This window comes from Microcaecilia unicolor, chromosome 6, assembly GCF_901765095.1.
Source record: "Microcaecilia unicolor chromosome 6, aMicUni1.1, whole genome shotgun sequence".
Lineage (NCBI taxonomy): Eukaryota > Metazoa > Chordata > Amphibia > Gymnophiona > Siphonopidae > Microcaecilia > Microcaecilia unicolor.
Window position 1 is genome coordinate 12,042,448 of NC_044036.1, and position 18,252 is coordinate 12,060,699.

Sequence of the window (18,252 nt, forward strand, 5' to 3'; positions counted from 1 at the left end):
ATAAAGAAAAAAAATTACAGAGCATATACAAAAGCATGGATTAATGAGACAAAGCCAACATGGATTTAGTGAAGGGAAATCTTTCCTCAGCAATCTACTACATTTCTTTGAAGGAGTGAATAAATATGTAGATAAAGGTGAGCCGGCCAGTATTGTGTATCTGAATTTTCAAAGGGCATTTGACAAGTACCTCATAAAAGACTCCAGAGGAAATTGGAAAGTCCTGGGATAGGAGGTAGTGTTTTATTGTGGATTAAAAACTGGTTAAAGAATAGAAAACAGAGAGTAGGGTTAGATGGTCAGTATTCTCAATGGAGAAAGGTAGATAGTGGGGTTCCCCAGTAGTCTGTGTTGGGTTCGCTGCATTTTTTACACATTTGTAAATGATCTAGATATGGGAATAACTGGTCAGGTAATGAAATTTGCCGACGACACAAAGTTATTTAAAGTTGTTAAATCGCAAGATTTAACCTTGGGAGACTGGACATCCAAATAGCAGATGATGTTTAATGTGAGCAAGTGCAAAGTGATAGTGTGGGAAAGAGGAACCCAAACTAATAGCTATGTGATGCAAGGTTACACATTAGGAGTCACCGACCAGGAAAAGGATCTAGGAGTCATCGTTGACGATACTTTGAAACCCTCTGCTCAGTGTATGCGACTGCTAAGAAAGCAAATAGAATGTTAGGTATTATTAGGAAAGGAATGGAAAATAAAAATGAGGATGTTAAAATGCTTTTGTATAGGTCCATGGTGCGACCGCACCTTGAATACTGTGTGCAGTTCTGGTCACCACATCTCAAAAAACATATAGTGGAATTAGAAAAGGTACATAGAAGGGTGACGAAAATGATAAAGGGGATGGGTTGACTTCCCTATGAGGAAAGGCCATAAAGGACATAACAACAAATAACATAGTAAAGGATGGCAGATAAAAACCTGAATGTTCCATCCAGGCTGGCCAGCAGTTACACTCATTATGAATTCAAGACCACTAGTACCTATACCAAACAAGCAGCAATCCAGCAGAGTCCAGATTTGTCAACAAACTTGCATGTCCGCTGGGAGAGAGACACTCATAGGTCTGTGCCCTGGCTAAATTAGGGCAAAGGTCCTTAGTCTGATCCCTAAAAGCTTATGATGAAGCACTGGAAGTTAACTCAGGTCACAGGTCTCAGCCTGCAACACGGAGCCAGGCCAGATGATAATCCCACTACACCAATCCAGACTGTGGCCATCTGGTGGAAGCAGAGAATGATGGCAAGTTTCAAGACTGCACTAATCCTAATGCTGGTGATATCATTGAAAGATGGGAGAGGAACCCATCTGCTGCTTTTGATACTGTTGATCACACCTTACTCCTTGATACATTATCCTCTCTTGGATTCCGGGGCCCTGTTCTTTCCTGGTTCTCTTCCTATCTCTCCCAACGTACTCTTAGCGTATACTCTGGTGGTTTCTCCTCCACATCTATCCCGCTAACAGTCGATGTACCCCAAGGATCTGTCCTAGGACCTCTCCTCTTCTCCATCTATACCTCTTCCCTTGGTGCTCTGATCTCATCCCATGGCTTTCAATACCACCTTTACGCTGATGATACCCAGATCTACCTCTCTGCACCGGATATCTCAGCTGAAATCCAGACCAAAGTATCGGCCTGCCTGTCTGACATCGCTGCCTGGATGTCTCGCCGCCACCGGAAACTAAACATGACCAAAACCGAGCTTCTCCTCTTTCCCCCTAAACCTGCCTCTCCTCTCCCCCTGTTCTCTTTTTTGGTAGATAACACTCTCATCCTCCCTGTCCCGTCTGCGCGCAACCTTGGAGTCATCTTTGACTCCGCTCTCTCCTTCTCTGCTCATATTCAGCAGATTGCCAAAACCTGTCGTTTCTTTCTCTATAATATTAACAAAATTCGCCCTTTCTTCTCCGAGGACGCTACCAAAACCCTTACCCACACCCTTATCACCTCTCGCCTATACTACTGCAATTTGCTTCTCGCTGGTCTCCCGCTCAGCCATCTATCTCCTCTTCAATCTGTCCAAAACTCTGCTGCGCGTCTTATATTCTGCCAGAGTCGCTATACTCACGTTAGCCCTCTCCTGAAGTCGCTTCACTGGCTCCCTATCCGCTTCCGCATACGGTTCAAACTTCTCCTTTTGACCTACAAGTGCATCCACTCCGCAGCTCCTCAGTACCTTTCCGCTCTCATCTCTCCCTACACTCCTCCCCGTGAACTCCATTCGCTGGGTAAATGTCTCCTGTCGTCCCCTTTCTCCCCCACTGCTATCTACCGGCTCCGTTCCTTCTATCTCGCTGCTCCCTATGCCTGGAATAGACTCCCTGAGCTAGTACGTCAGGCTCAGTCTCTGGCTGTCTTCAAGTCTAGGCTTAAAGCCCACCTCTTTGCTACTGCTTTCGACTCCTAACCATGACTCTCTTACTCAACACCCTCATTTATCACCCCTACCACTGCAATTTCCCCACCCTAGCTGTTTGTTCGTCTGTCCAATTTAGATTGTAAGCTCTGTTGAGCAGGGACTGTCTTTTTCATGTTAATTTGTACAGCACTGCGTAAGTCTAGTAGCGCTATAGAAATGTTTAATAATAATAATAATAAAATGATTGAACCAACATTGAAAGTGATATAAAATAGTTGATCGTGGTCTTTCTTTGGCATTTCTGGGACATAGACCATAGAAATCTGCACGGCACTGTCCTTTTGTTCCTTGTAGGGCTCATTTACCTAATACGAATCCAAAAGAATCCACAGTAATTATTGAGTAGTCTGTGTTAGTGAGACTGGCTGTAAATCCATAGCAGTACAGGAGTTGCCATCGAAGCCCACTCCAGCTTATCTGAATCCATCTTGTCATTTGTGGGAAACACTGTAAAAGTCTGCCTGGCACTGTCCTTATGCTCCAGCTACTGGAGTTTCTGTTGAAGCCCTCTTCAGCCCTTCCTAAACCTGATTGCCATATACAGGAGATAGGAGTGGACCACGGGAATCTACTTACAATTAATTGGTTATAAAGTCTTTAATAATCACAGTAAAAGACAAAGGTCCCACATACAGTGTCCTCATGTGAAATACCAGTAATCGTATAGGTATCCACCACAGGTTATTATAATAGTATCCATGTACCTGACACAGATCCGTGTTTTGGTATACACAGGAGTATCTAATCACAGGCAAACAAAAAGAATGTGCATGTAAATTTAAAAAACCCCATTAAATAGAGCGACCCAAATCACTGAATATATAAACCATATGAATAAAAAAATATATAAATATATATGTCAAATAAAAAAATCATAAACAATAAATAAATAAATAAATAAAAGATGTATACTAATAAATTGGTGGATAAGAATATAACAAAACAATTACAATATCAATAAAACATGTATCAGCTTCAAAAACAACATATGAGGCTAACAAGCAGCTAACATGGATTTAAATTAATATTATACCATTAAAATCTGTGTACACAATTGCTGGACAGAAAAATAGGAATATGTACACCTAATAAATTTAAAATAAAACACTTTTTTCTACCTTTGTTGTCTGGACATTTTATTTTTCGAAGTTGGTCCCAGTTTCTCTTTTGTGCTTTCCTGTCTGTCTTTTTCCAGTGGGTGCTGTTCATCTGTCCTTTTCCCACTTTCCTCCTCCTTACCATTCTTTCAATACATCTGTCTCTGACATATTTGCTCTCTCTTTTCTCTCTGCCTTCTCAGATTTTACCCTCTCACTCTTCAGTCCTCCAGCTATATTTCACTTACCTATCAATTTTTTATCTTCTCCTCTCACCTCCTGGCTCTCCTGGCTCAATCCTTTCCTAGCTTCTTGTTTCCTTCTCTTTCACTCACAGCCCAATACTACGCCTTTACCCTCTGGACTCACTATCCTTCTCGCGCTCATTTCCTTGAGAATCCCTATGGGTTGTCCTACATGGTTCCACAATACCAAACATCCTCCCTCACGTCCTCTTTCCACACCCTTGTAGCCTAAGCATCTCCCTGTCCCTCTCGCTCCTCCACCCCTGTGGTGCAGCATTTCCTTATTCCTTTTTCCTTCCTCTCCACTCCTATGGTCCAGCATTTCCCTGTTCTCTTTTTCTTCTCCTCCACTCTTATGGTACAGCAGCTCTCTCTTCTCCTCTACCCCTATGGTCCAGCAACTCCATGTTCATTCTCTCTCCCATTCCCCCTTATGGTTCAGCAGCTCCTTGCCCCCATCTCCCCTCCCCCCAAATAAGTGCAGCTTTAATGTGTTTAGTAAGGCTGTAGCTTGGAGAAGAGAGTGACAGCATCTCTCAGTCTCACAATTCCATTTTTAGCCATCCTTCTTGCACTGATATACCTGAAAAACTTCTTGTCTCCTCTCCTTACATTACTAGTCATTTGTTGTTCTGCTTGTGCTTTTGCCAGACATATATCTCTCTTGGCTTTTTTTCAGTTTTCATTCAGTATTCTTTTCTGTGTTCCTGTTCTTGAGTTTGTCTCTCTTTCATGAACACCAACTGTGTTCAGCAAACATATTTTACAGGCAGGGCCGTGCCAACATGGTAAGCGGGGTAAGCACCGCAGGGGGGCGCCTGCCTTCAAGGGCGCCGTCGAGTTGTATTTAAAAAAAAAAAAAAATCTTACCGCATTGGTGAACTGGCGGGTGGGACGCCAGTAGTAAAAGCAACAAGCAGGCACGCTCGTCTCTGTCCGCTTCCCTGCCCTCTCAGCGTCTCGCCCATCCGAAAGGAAATGACATCAGAGGAAGGCGGGACGCAAAGAGGCCAGGGAAGCGGACGGAGACTTTCTGCTTTTACAACCCCCGCTGGCTCGCTCGCCCGCCCGCCCACCTACCAAGAAAGAGGAGAAGTTCAAAAAAGTGCAGTGACTGTAGAGTGTTAGTCTGATAAGTGATTCATAACACTGAATGAGCTTCTCAATAACTGACCCACTCACTTCTGATGGCAGAATTCTTAATTTAAAAATGGCTCCGGAAAATATTTGCCTTTCCGATGTCTCTCCATTCACCGTTTGAGTGATTATAGACGCTCCCTAGGCTAGACCAACTTTCAGTTTGCTGTAAATTATACCGCAGAATGGTCAAGGAATGAATAAAGGTATATAATGTTCCATTAGTCGCCAGAGAAATGTAGATCCTACATCGTAACATAGTAACATAGTAAATGACAGCAGAAAAAGACCTGCATGGTCCATCCAGTCTGCCCAACAAGACAAACTCATATGTGCTACTTTTTGTGTATACCCTACTTTGATTTGTACCTGTCCTCTTCAGGGCACAGACCGTATAAGTCTGTCCAGCACTATCCCCGCCTCCCAACCACCAGCCCCGCCTCCCACCACTGGCTCTGGCACAGACCGTATAAGTCTGCCCAGCACTATCCTCGCCTCCCACCACCAGCTGGCTCTGCCACCCAATCTCGGCTAAGCTCCTTAGGATCCATTCCTTCTGAATAGGATTCCTTTATGTTTATCTCACGCGTGTTTGAATTCTGTTACCGTTTTCATTTCCACCACCTCCCGCGGGAGGGCATTCCAAGCATCCACTACTCTCTCCGTGAAAAAATACTTCCTGACATTTTTCTTGAGTCTTCCCCCCTTCAATCTCATTTCATGTCCTCTCGTTCTACTGCCTTCGCACCTCCGGAAAAGGTTCGTTTGCGGATTAATACTTTTCAAATATTTGAACGTCTGTATCATATCACCCCTGTTTCTCCTTTCTTCCAGAGTATACATGTTCAGGTCATCAAGTCTCTCCTCATACGTCTTGTAACGCAAATCCCTTACCATTCTCGTAGCTTTTCTTTGCACCGCTTCAATTCTTTTTACATCCTTCGCAAGGTACGGCCTCCAAAACTGAACACAATACTCTAGGTGGGGCCTCGCCAACGACTTATACAGGGGCATCAACACCTCCTTTCTTCTGCTGGTCACAACAGGAAGATCCTAACAGGAAATATGTGGACCCACAGTACCAAAAACCTTTTATAATTTTATAATCTGGAAAATATACATAGATACTTTAAGTATTGGTGTTTTCATGGCGTTTGCTTTGTGAAAAACGGACCAAAAAAGCCTAAGACAATCGCTCCTGGGGCTTCCCTAAATAAACCATCCCCAGTCCCAGCAGTCCCAAAGCACCACCGATCCTCTGAGACCCCCTTGGGGAGGCCCCGGGCCCAAGTTGGAGACGGGAGGGGAAGGAGGGCGTGGCCTGGTGGGCCAGAGCAGGACTGGAACGGTGGGACGGGGCTCCCAGTTAATTCATTAAAATGTGTGGCGGAGCGTGGGAAAGAGGAGAGCGAGATCAAATAACCAGCATGCTTGTCTCGGCAAAGGCAGAGGAAGGACTGGGGCTCAGATCAGGAGCCGGAGTAGACAATCGCTGCGCAGAATCCTCTTTTCTTTTAATTTCCCATTCATTTCCCACATATGTAAACTTGGTCAAAATGCGAGCTTTCTTTATTAACTTGGTTTTCCATGTTCCAGACTTTCAGTTCTTTGCAAACCTGAAGAACAAGGTGAAGGTGAATCCTCTCTTCCCTGCTCGTTCTGTCCTTGGAATTCGTGCTGTTATGGTTTAGTAAGGATATGAGTGTGTTTTTGCACAAGTTTGTGTATAGCGTTTTGCAGTGATGGAGAGATTGTGTGTTGGCTTTACTGAGGTGGCACCAAAACAGTGCTCAGCTCTTTGGCACTACCCAGCTCTTCCACGCACCTTGGAGCCAGGCGGGGGTGGGGGGGGGGTGGGGGGCGTGCCAACTGATAGTCTGCAGGGGGCGCCAGAGACCCTAGGCACGGCCCTGTTTACAGGTAAGCAAGTTTGCTTTATTTTTTTTGTTACATTTGTACCCCGCGCTTTCCCACTCATGGCAGGCTCAATGCGGCTGACATGGGGCAATGGAGGGTTAAGTGACTTGCCCAGAGTCACAAGGAGCTGCCTGTGCCTGAAGTGGGAATCGAACTCAGTTCCTCAGTTCCCCAGGACCAAAGTCCACCACCCTAACCACTAGGCCACTCCTCCATTCCTAAAATTTGACTAGGCCACTCCTCCACTCCACTGCAAAATTTGACCTCAATCCCCAGTATACCTGACTGCTGTTAGAGAGATAATTGTTTTTGTATGCTACCTAAACTAAGTTATTACAAGTTACTCCTTTCTAAAGCTTTTACCAGTCACTATAGATAGGCTTTTAAAAGATTTGAAAGTATAAGCTCTTTCAGGTACTACCAGGTACTGCCAGGAAAACTTTTAACTCATCACGTGTAGTGCTGTTGGAATCCAGACTGGAAATACTAATATGGTTCATGTTAATTTTAATTCACCTCAGAATAACCAATTTGTTTTTTTTCCAGGACGGATGGACGTCGCTGGTCCCTGGCATCGCTTCCTTCCTCAGGATATGGAACTAATACTCCCAGTTCAACTGTTTCAGTAAGTAATATAGGGGCTCATTTATGGTACTTTGTATGTCTATGTGCTTTGAAAATGAGCCCCACAATAACCAGCTTTCCTTAACTCATTTGTTCTATTTTATAAATTAATGAGCCTCCTACAGTTTAGCTGATTATTCTTGTACATATATTTCATTGTAATATTTATTTACACTTAATTGATAGCCACATCCATAAGCTGGTAGTTCACAAAGAAAGTGAATACAATCACTCATATGCACAACAAAACTGAAGTACAGCAATTATCTGCATAATCTTTCTAGACAGCAAGAACATATTAAACTACATCACTACATTGTCATGCAATAAAAAATGACTGGTTTAAATGGAGTTCTTTTATCTGCTTCTGAAAGCACACAAGATCATGCTGACATTGTAGTTCATGCAGTGGCGCATTCCATATTAGTGGTGCCATCACTGAAAAAACAAATCTCTCCCTAATATATTAAGGCCATTTTAAAAGCATGTCCACATGTGTAAGTAGTGGAATTTACACACATAGATTAGCTACACGTAGAAATGGCAACATCTCAAAATGCTGTTTTTCAAACACAGAGATGGCTGGGATGTAGAGATTTCATGGGGACATGTTATAAGTGTCGTTTGGCCTGACCAAATTATCTGTATATTCCTCCTTTTACAACAAATTTCACTGCCAGATTTTGCATCAGCTCAGAGGCACAGATACCCCCCTGTTTACTAAGCCACGCAGCAATGCCGACACAGCCCACTCAAAGTGATAGATTTTTAAAAGGTGGTTGTTTCAGCCGAGGCTGTACTTCGAGGTATTAAGGAGCCTGTGTACTAAAATGTTAAGTGACTTTGCAGAAGTGCACTTCACTTGAAAAGTAGCAAAACAGTGGGAAAAGTGCAAAAGCACCAGGTATTTGCAAAAGTACACTTCACAATATAAATTCCTTTTTTATTAAAAAATTATATATATTTATTAGTGATCCATGCACACATAGAAGTAACAAACAACAAGACCTGCAAACATTACTCTTTTTATAGATAAATAAGGAGTAATTAATCAAATGGATATTGTAAAACATTTGCATCCAAATATCCCCAGGAATTGGATCTTTTTAAACTTACCTCCCCCTCTCCCTCTCTTCCATCTGACTGGTACAATACATTTGTGAGGGTATCAGTAATTACGTAGGCTCGCGTTTGGTCATGCTATTCTTATAAAAAAAACTCAGGCTAAGTTAAAAGAAGAAAAGGAATCTTTATTTCTCACTAGCAACAGCACAAGAAATATTATTAGCTCTTGGCATTAGTAGCTTTACAGAACAGAGTCTAACAATAGAAAGAAAAGTTTTATTCCTCACTGTCACAAGCTTACAAAGGTCATAGAACAGAAAAAAAGGAAGAAAGAAAGAATCTTAGCTATAGAGAATTAGTTTGTATGGGGGGGGGGGGGGGGGGGGGTGGAGAGTACCCCCCCAACCCCCTGGAAATAGGCTGTGACAAGGATATGAAATTCTCCTGCCATCTGGACTATTTCAGAGTCTCTTTAGATAAGTAGTTACTTATATACCCTTCCCATCACAAAAGACCACCTCATATATACCACCCAATCAACAATCCTGCAAGTACATAGGAGTCCTGTCATAGGGCCCTTAGTGTCCTTGCCACACTTCTGCTCAGTAACAAACAGTTGGGATGTCATGACAACGGGGGGGGGGGGGGGGGGCTTGTCAGTTTGTAACAAGACGGTTGGGATGTCATGGCAATGGTCTTTGTCAGTTCACATCCACTGCCTTGATTTTCTCTCCTCTCATGCCATCCTCGATCCGTTTCAATCTGGCTTTCGCCCCCTACACTCGACAGAAACGGCACTATCTAAAGTCTGCAACGACCTGTTCCTTACCAAATCCAAAGGCCACTACGCCATCCTCATCCTTCTCGACCTATCCGCCGCTTTTGACACTGTCAATCACAACTTACTTCTTGCCACACTGTCCTCATTTGGGTTCCAGGGCTCTGTCCTCTCTTGGTTTTTCTCTTATCTCTCCCACCGTACCTTCAGAGTACACTCTCATGGTTCTTCCTCCACCCCAATCCCGCTCTCTGTTGGAGTTCCTCAGGGATCTGTCCTTGGACCCCTTCTTTTTTCAATCTACACCTCTTCCCTGGGCTCCCTAATCTCCTCTCATGGTTTCCAATATCATCTTTATGCTGATGACACCCAGCTTTATCTCTCCACACCAGACATCACTGCGGAAACCCAGGCCAAAGTATCGGCCTGCTTATCCGACATTGCTGCCTGGATGTCCAACCGCCACTTGAAACTGAACATGGCCAAGACCGAGCTTATTGTCTTCCCACCCAAGCCCACTTCTCCTCTCCCTCCACTCTCTATCTCAGTTGATAACACCCTCATCATCCCGTCTCATCTGCCCGCAACCTCGGAGTCATCTTCGACTCCTCCCTCTCCTTCTCTGCGCATATCCAGCACATAGCCAAGACCTGTCGCTTCTTCCTCTATAACATTAGCAAAATTCGCCCTTTCCTCTCTGAACACACCACCCGAACTCTCATCCACTCTCTCATTACCTCTCGCCTTGAATACTGCAACCTACTCCTCACTGGCCTCCCACTTTGCCATCTATCCCCCCTTCAGTCCGTTCAGAACTCTGCTGCACGTCTTATCTTCCGCCTGGACCGATATACTCATATCATTCCTCTCTTCAAGTCACTTCACTGGCTTCCGATCAGGTACCGCATACAGTTCAAGCTTCTCCTGTTAACCTACAAATGCACTCGATCTGCAGCCCCTCCTTACTTCTCTACCTTCATCTCCCCTTACGCTCCTTCCCGTAACCTCCGCTCTCAAGACAATTCCCTCCTTTCAGTACCCTTCTCCACCACCACCAACTCCAGGCTCCGCCCTTTCTGCATCGCCTCACCCCATGCCTGGAATAAACTCCCTGAGCCCATACGACAAGCCCCCCTCCCTGCCCATCTTCAAATCATTGCTCAAAGCCCACCTCTTCAGTGTCGCCTTCGGCACCTAACCACCATACTTCTATTCAGGAAATCTAGACTGCTCCAACTTGACATTTCGCCCATTAGATTGTAAGCTCTTTTGAGCAGGGACTGTCCTTTTTTTGTTAAACTGTACAGCGCTGCGTAATCCTAGTAGCGCTCTAGAAATGTTTAGTAGTAGTAGTAGTTTGTGGTCAGCCAGAAATTCCTGTCTTTCCAGTGTCAGTGGAAACTCACAGAAACACAAACAGAAATAAGCAGACCCAAAAGAAAAGGCCAGAAAATTCCAAAATCCCCCTACCGGCCTGTGTAGGTCATGTAGAAATCCACCTAAGTGAAAAACTCTGAAATCCCATGGGATGCAACAACAGTAGGAAACAAGTGGGAAAACGACCCTGGACTCCAGATACAAAACAGACAACGATGATATTTCTAAGGAGATTTATTGATAAATAGATTCGACATGGCACTGTGTTGCAGCCAGTGGCCTGCCTCGGGAGTCTGTTCATGACAGAAGAAAAAATCTCCAATGTGTCTTTTGCAAAAAACGTTAAAGAATGGTCTTAAAAAAGACTGTAAGGTAACAATCAAAAGTAGTGTTTTCTCTGATCACGTAACCATTAACGAGTGTTAAAAATGCTAACGTGCCTATTGCATGCCTTTGTAAACCACAGGTCTTAGCCAGCAGAGGCATAAAACAGATATGGCCATCTTTAAAAACGTGTCCCCCTCTTGCATCATTTCTCTGGCAGTGACACCTCCAATTTCTTGCTAAGTGAATACACATAACTCCTCCACACATATTCAGAACTGTGTTACAATATATGCTTGTTATACTACTATCATGTTTTATCATTATCATGTTGCCCAAGATCCTTCTGTAACACTAAATGTATAATTTTTAATGCATTTCCACCACTCATGATGTATTATTGTAAGCCACATTGAGCCTGCAAATAGGTGGGAAAATGTGGGATACAAATGCAATAAAATAAAAATAAATAAATAAATAAAAAATAATTGTAGTCAAAAAAGATTCTTGCAGCTACTCTGCTGTGCAAAGTGGAAATTTACAGGGGACTTTCTTAGCCCCCTAAGGAACAATAAAGTTTAAAGCTGTGTTTCCTTGTCATCAAGCAGATGAAGCCATTACGTATGGGTTATGTCCATCAACCAGCAGGGGAGATAGAGAGCACTCAAACTTTCACAGTGCCCTCTTGGCCAGCTAGCTCCACTGCCTCTTCAGTATTCTCTATCTCCCTTAGCAGGGTGGCTCCAGAAAAATCTGCCGGGAGGTGGTTCCTGGCTTGCCAGTTGTTAACCGGGGTGTTTGAGGCTATAGCAGCTTCACTTTAAAGGCACATAGGTTAGCCCTTTCCCTGCCTTACCCATACCTCTGTGGATGTGGACATATTGCCTTGCTTTCCCTGTCCTTACCCACCAACAGTGGATGCAGGCATATAGGTTCACCCTTTCCCTGCCTTTCCCACTCATCTGAGCCTCCGGAGTCTTCAATACCTCTGCTTTCCTCACAGCTTAAAAAAAAAAAGTCGCGTCGCGTTTTTAAACGCAGAGACGCTGGAACAGAGGTTTTTGACCTGATTTTCAGCAGGATCGTAGTTGTACACTAGATCCTTTGAGGTAAGAGTGTTTTCCAACTCCTCCGGGGTGGGCCCGCGATCGGGGCGATTTTGGCGCGAAACCGCCATTTTGGATTTTACGGCTGTTTTTCGGCGATGGCTGCGGACAATGTAAAGCGCTGTTCCACTTGTGGCAAGCGCAAATCAGCAGCAGGGCTCTGTAAATCGTGCTGTATTGGCGTAGGAGCCGGCCCGAGCATGGCGAGCGATGTTTCTTCCCGCTCTGAGCTGGCAGCAGGCGCCATTTTGCTTACACCGCATAGTGCGGCCTCCGTGGACACGGAGAGACCTGAGCCGGGTGGGGCACCTCGAGATGAGGTTATTTCAGGAGTGGCTAGCACCGGGCAGGATTTGGGTGCCCAGGGTGAGATTTTCTCCCCGGATTTTGTGCTTTTGCTGCATAAAGCATACATGATGAAAAGAGCCCTTCCTCAAGGGTCGCCTGAGGCTCCTCTGATTGCCCCCCCCCCCCCCCCCGATGGATTCTGGCCTGGGACTGCCCAGTGAGGCTTTTTCCCCGGATGCTTGGCCTAAAGATAAGCGCAGAAGGGTTAATTCCCCTTCAGATTGTGGTGCACCTTTTTCCCCCCCCCGTGGTCAGGGTGTGAGGATTCGGAGAACTCTGACAGACGTTCTTGGTCTGAGGAACCAGAGTCAGCTGCGGATTTACCACAGGATCTGGATGATCCCTCCGCGGTGAGGATTTTCCACCGTGATGAGCTGCCAGCGCTTATTTCAGATACCCTGCAGGCCCTCTCGATTGAAGATCCTGACAGTGGCATGGCCTCCTCGGGTAATCCCAGGATGGCTAGTACCAAGAAAGCTGCTCGGGCCTTCCCTTTGCATGACTCCATCCTAGAGCTTGTTTCGGCTCAGTGGGCTGACCCCGAGGGACCTTTGAGAGTTTCCAGGGCTATGGGGCAGTTATACCCTCTGCGTGAGGGACATATGGCTCGTTTTCAAATGCCTACAGTGGATGCCCTAGTCACTGCGGTGACAAAGAGAACTACCCTCCCTGTTGAAGGAGGTGTTGCCCTGAAGGATGTTCAAGACTGTAGGCTGGAAACAGCGTTGAAACGGTCCTTTGAAATTGCAGGTCTCACTGTTGGGGCGTCTGCAAGCAGCTGTTATGCTGTGAGAGCCTGCCTAGCTTGGCTGCAACAGGCAGTGGCTCAGCCCGGAGATGGAGCGGAGCCCTTCTTGGATGTGGCTCCGCGGATGGAGGTGGCCTTGTCCTTTCTGGCTGATGCCCTTTATGACCTTGTCAGAGCTTCGGCTAAACAAATGGCAGTAGCAGTGGCGGCTCGCCGTCGTCTGTGGCTACGACACTGGGCAGCGGACATGGCCTCTAAGCAAAGGTTGGTGAAGTTGCCTTTTCAAGGACTTCTCCTATTTGGTGAGGAGTTAGAGAAAATTGTGAAAGGCCTGGGTGATCCAAAACCCCAGCGCTTGCCCGAAGATAGGCAGAGGCCTTCCTCTAAGGGCCAGGCGGTCCACTCCTCGTACAGACCTTGCTTCTGTGAAGCTAGAAGGTACCGCCAGGGGCGTTCTGCTGGGTTCACTTCACGTGCCCGTGGTCAGCAGAGGAACTCCTTTCTCTCGGACAAGCGTTCCGCAGCGGGTGGCTCAAGACCAGGAGTTCAGGGGTGACCCTCTCAATGATGGTGCGCCGGCCCTCTCCTCGATGCCTGTCATCGGAGGACGGCTTTCCCTCTTTGTCGAGGAGTGGGCCAAGATTTCCTCAGATCAGTGGGTTCTGGACCTGATCAGAGATGGATACAGAATAGAATTCAACGCCCCAGTAAGAGACGTGTTTGTGGAGTCCCGATGCGGTTCTGCCGTCAAACGGGCGGCGGTGGAGGACACTTTACAAGGTCTGATTCAGTTAGGGGCAGTGACCCCGGTGCCTCCCGCCGAGCAAGGCTGCGGCCGATACTCCATCTACTTTGTGGTGCCGCGAAAAGGTGGGTCCTTTCGCCCTATTCTGGACTTAAAAGAAGTGAACAAGTCCTTGAGAGTGCGGCATTTCCACATGGAATCCCTGCGCTCCGTCATTGCGGCAGTTCAGCCAGGAGAGTTTCTCACGTCTCTAGACCTGAAAGAAGCTTACTTGCACATACCGATTTGGGCCCCGCACCAGAAGTTTCTGAGGTTTGCGGTGTTGGGAAAACATTTCCAGTTCAGGGCCTTGCCTTTTGGCCTCGCCACAGCTCCCCGAACCTTTTCGAAGGTAATGGTGGTAGTAGCTGCTTTTCTCAGGCGAGAAGGTATCAGGGTTCACCCGTACCTAGACGACTGGCTCATCAGAGCAGACTCTGCAACAGAGAGCTTACAAGCTACAGCCAGAGTGGTCTCAGTACTGCAATCTCTAGGCTGGGTCGTCAATATGGCCAAAAGTCACCTGTCCCCTTCACAATCTAGAGTTTTTGGGGGCCAGGTTCGACACAGTCTCGGGCTATGTGTTCCTACCCGAGCTAAGGCGGTGCAAGCTTCAGAATCAGGTCCGTCTGCTCCTGAGGATGCCCCGCCCGCGAGCTTGGGACATTGTCCAGCTGCTGGGATCGATGACAGCCACGATGGAAGTGGTACCCTGGGCGAGAGCGCACCTGAGACCTCTACAGTATTCCCTACTCCGGAGATGGTCTCCTATTTCTCAGGATTACCAATGCAGACTTACTTGGCTCCCTGCGGCCCGTCTCAGCATGGAGTGGTGGCTCTCGGACAGCATGCTGCGGCGAGGAATGCCGCTGACGCTCCCCATTTGGTGCCTAGTGGTAACAGATGCCAGCCTGAAGGGCTGGGGCGCACACTGCAAGGGGAAGCATGCCCAGGGTCTATGGACACTCGAGGAGTCGGAGTGGTCCATCAACCGCCTAGAGTTGAAAGCGGTGTTTCAGGCGCTTCTGGCCTTTCAAGTGACCCTGGAAGGATTGGCTGTCAGAGTGATGTCGGACAATATAAATCAACAAGGCGGAACAAGGTGCAGAGCACTAGCCGCGCAGGCCGAACTGATTTGCCACTGGGCCGAGCTGCATCTTCAGTGTCTGTCGGCAGCTCATATTGCAGGTCAGAGCAATGTGCAGGCCGATTATCTGAGCAGGCATCAGATCGATCCAGCAGAATGGAATCTGGCAGACGAAGTATTCCGGCAGATCTGTGCCAAATGGGGCAAGCCCGTGATGGATCTAATGGCGACAAGTGCCAATACCAAAGTCCCGTGCTTCTTCAGCAGATGGAGAGATCCTCGCTCGGCGGGGTTGGATGCCTTGGCTCAACCCTGGCCTCAGGGTCTACTTTATGTGTTTCCCCCATGGCCCTTGATAGGGCGCCTGCTCTTGCGGATTCGGCTGCACTCAGGAGAAGTGGTCCTCATCGCCCCGGATTGGCCAAGGAGACCTTGGTATGCAGACCTCCGACAGATGCTCCTGGAGGCTCCTCTGCCGTTACCTCTGGTACCGAAAGTGTTGACTCAGGGACCGGTAGCCATGGAGGACGCCGGCCACTTTGGTCCTACGGCATGGCTATTGAGAGGACGCAATTGAGGGATAAAGGTTATTCCAATAAAGTTATTTCCACTCTCCTGCAAGCCCGCAAGCGGTCCACTTCCGTGGCTTATGCCAGGATTTGGTGCCTGTTTGAGTCTTGGTGTGCTTCCAGAGCCATTGTTCCAATGCGGGCTCCTGCATCGCCGATTCTGGACTTTTTGCAGGAAGGTGTACAAAAAGGCTTGGCCTATAATTCCCTGCAGGTGCAGGTGGCAGCGTTGGCCTCCCTTCGTGGTAAGGTGGAAGGCATGTCTTTGGCTGCTCACCCAGATGTGGCACGGTTTCTTAGAGGGGTGCTTCGGCTCCGACCTCCAGTGCGAGCACCCTGTCCAGCTTGGAACCTGGGGCTAGTTTTGAAAACCCTGCAGGCATCTCCTTTTGAGCCGCTTCGGCGAGCATCGGAGAAAGACTTGACACTGAAGGCCATTTTTCTGGTGGCCATTACCTCGGCGAGACGGGTGTCAGAGCTCCAGGCGCTGTCCTGTAGAGACCCATTTCTGCAATTTTCAGAGTCTGGAGTCACGGTTCGGACCGTGCCTTCCTTAATGCCTAAGTTGGTTTCAGCCTTTCACTTAAACCAGCCTATTTTCTTGCCCTCTTTTTCAGAGGAAGAGTTTCCAGAATCTTTTGGGCAGCTGCACCTTTTGGATGTGCGCAGGACTCTGCTGCAGTATCTGCGAGTTACTAACTCTTTCAGGACTTCTGATCATCTGTTTGTTTTGCTATCCGGTTCTCGCAGAGGGTCTCCAGCGTCTAAAGCCACTATTGCCCGCTGGCTCAAAGAAACTATCTTTTCAGCTTATCTGCTGGCCGGCAGGGTTCCGCCTGTAGCCTTTAAGGCACATTCTACTAGAGCGATTTCTTCCTCTTGGGCTGAAACTGGAGCACTCTCTCTTCAAGAGATATGCAGTGCAGCAACATGGGCTTCTAAGCTCTCCTTTGCCCGACATTACAGGCTGGATGTGGCTGCCAGGAGGGATGCACGTTTTGGTGCACAAGTGCTAGCGCGTGGTGTGGCTTGTTCCCACCCTATCTAGGGATTGCTTTGTTACATCCCATACGTAATGGCTTCATCTGCTTGATGACAAGGAAGGGAAAATTAGGTTCTTACCTTGGTAATTTTCTTTCCTTTAGTCATAGCAGATGAAGCCATGAGCCCTCCCTGTATGATTGTCTGTATGCTGTGAATCTGTTTTTCAGGTTCTGTTCTAATTTCCTGAAGTTCCTTCCTTGGGAGAAAGTTGGAAAATCTTAAGGATTCATGTTCAGTTTAAATTTAGGAGGATGTGTTCATTCCCTCCAGTGTGTTGGGAGGATGTGTGATTCCCTCCAGGAGGTGCGTGTGTTCCCCTCCAGTTCTATAAATAGGAGGATGAGTTCATTCCCTCCAGTGTGTTGGGAGGATGTGTGATTCCCTCCAGGAGGCGTGTGTGTTCCCCTCCACTTATACAATAAAGAGGATGAGTTTATTCCCTCCAGGAGGATGTGCATTCCCTCCTTTATGAGTTCATGCCCTTGTGATGGGCCATCGTTCGCTGTGAGGAAAGCTCTTGTGATTCCCATTGCTGTTTGCCATACTGCTTTGAAAGCTTCAAATACTGAAGAGGCAGTGGAGCTAGCTGGCCAAGAGGGCACTGTGAAAGTTTGAGTGCTCTCTATCTCCCCTGCATATCAGTTTAGTTGGAAGTAGCAGATAAGTGGAACTAGATTTTTGGAACTACTAGTGTGTTTGATATATTTACATACACTTTTGATAGTTTATACCCCTGACGCAGCCTGAGGGCGAAACGTGGCCACGTCGGGTATTGTTCCAATAAATGCATTTGATTCCACTGCTTTTTTGGGATCTGTAACAGTCCAGCTTGTTCCAATTTCCCAGTAGCATGTATGTTGGTGTTCTAGGGCCCAGTGTAATATTTACAGCACTGTCTTTTCATAGATGGGTTAGGGCTGTTATGGTTTCGTGCTCTAGAACTCAGTGTAGCACTGTTTTTTCGTAGATGGGATAGGGCTGTTATGGTTTTGTCAATTTTCTGTATAGGTTTTGAGTTTCTTTTTGCAGGGTTTTGTGTTTTTTCACTGTATCTGGCCCTATTTGAAAATAGGCTGTGGGGCAAGGACCACCAAAGGCCCTTGCCACCCATATTAAAAATGCTCAGGACTAACAGTCTTTCCATCCTGTAGAGTCACCATGCAAACAAAAGCCCATCTGATTTAAACAAAGTGTCTAGCAGTGGAAGGGAGTGTATATACTGTTCCTGAGGTTATGGTCACAATCTGAATATTTTTAATTGCAGTTAAGTCTACTCCAGCCAGTCACAGGACCTTTGTTGGATCCTGCCTCCTGATGTAACTTCCTGTTTCCTCGTAGGTGGTATGCAGCAGAGTCAGCCTGTGTTAATAATTGATGGCCACAGCTGCCGCACCTGAGCAAAAACATCAGCCCGCTGCCTGGCTGACACTGACTGGAGCCTATTGTAGAAACGCCTGCTCCTTCTGACATCAAAACCTGGCCTCCCTGCATTTTAAAAATCTCTCAATCGGTGGCGCAGTGCCAGCGTGCAGCACCTCGCGTCTGCCTGTAAAAGAAGCAG

General features: G+C 46.8%; 1 protein-coding gene across 1 annotated transcript in view; it reads left to right on the forward strand.

Moving 5' to 3' along the window:
* Positions 1–18,252, forward strand: part of MAST2 (microtubule associated serine/threonine kinase 2) — a 624,140-nt gene that overhangs the window by 319,759 nt on the left and 286,129 nt on the right. The window contains exon 8 of the mRNA XM_030208366.1: positions 7,384–7,462. Within this exon, the coding sequence (XP_030064226.1) occupies positions 7,384–7,462 (79 nt within the window). The remainder of the gene's footprint in view (positions 1–7,383; positions 7,463–18,252) is intronic.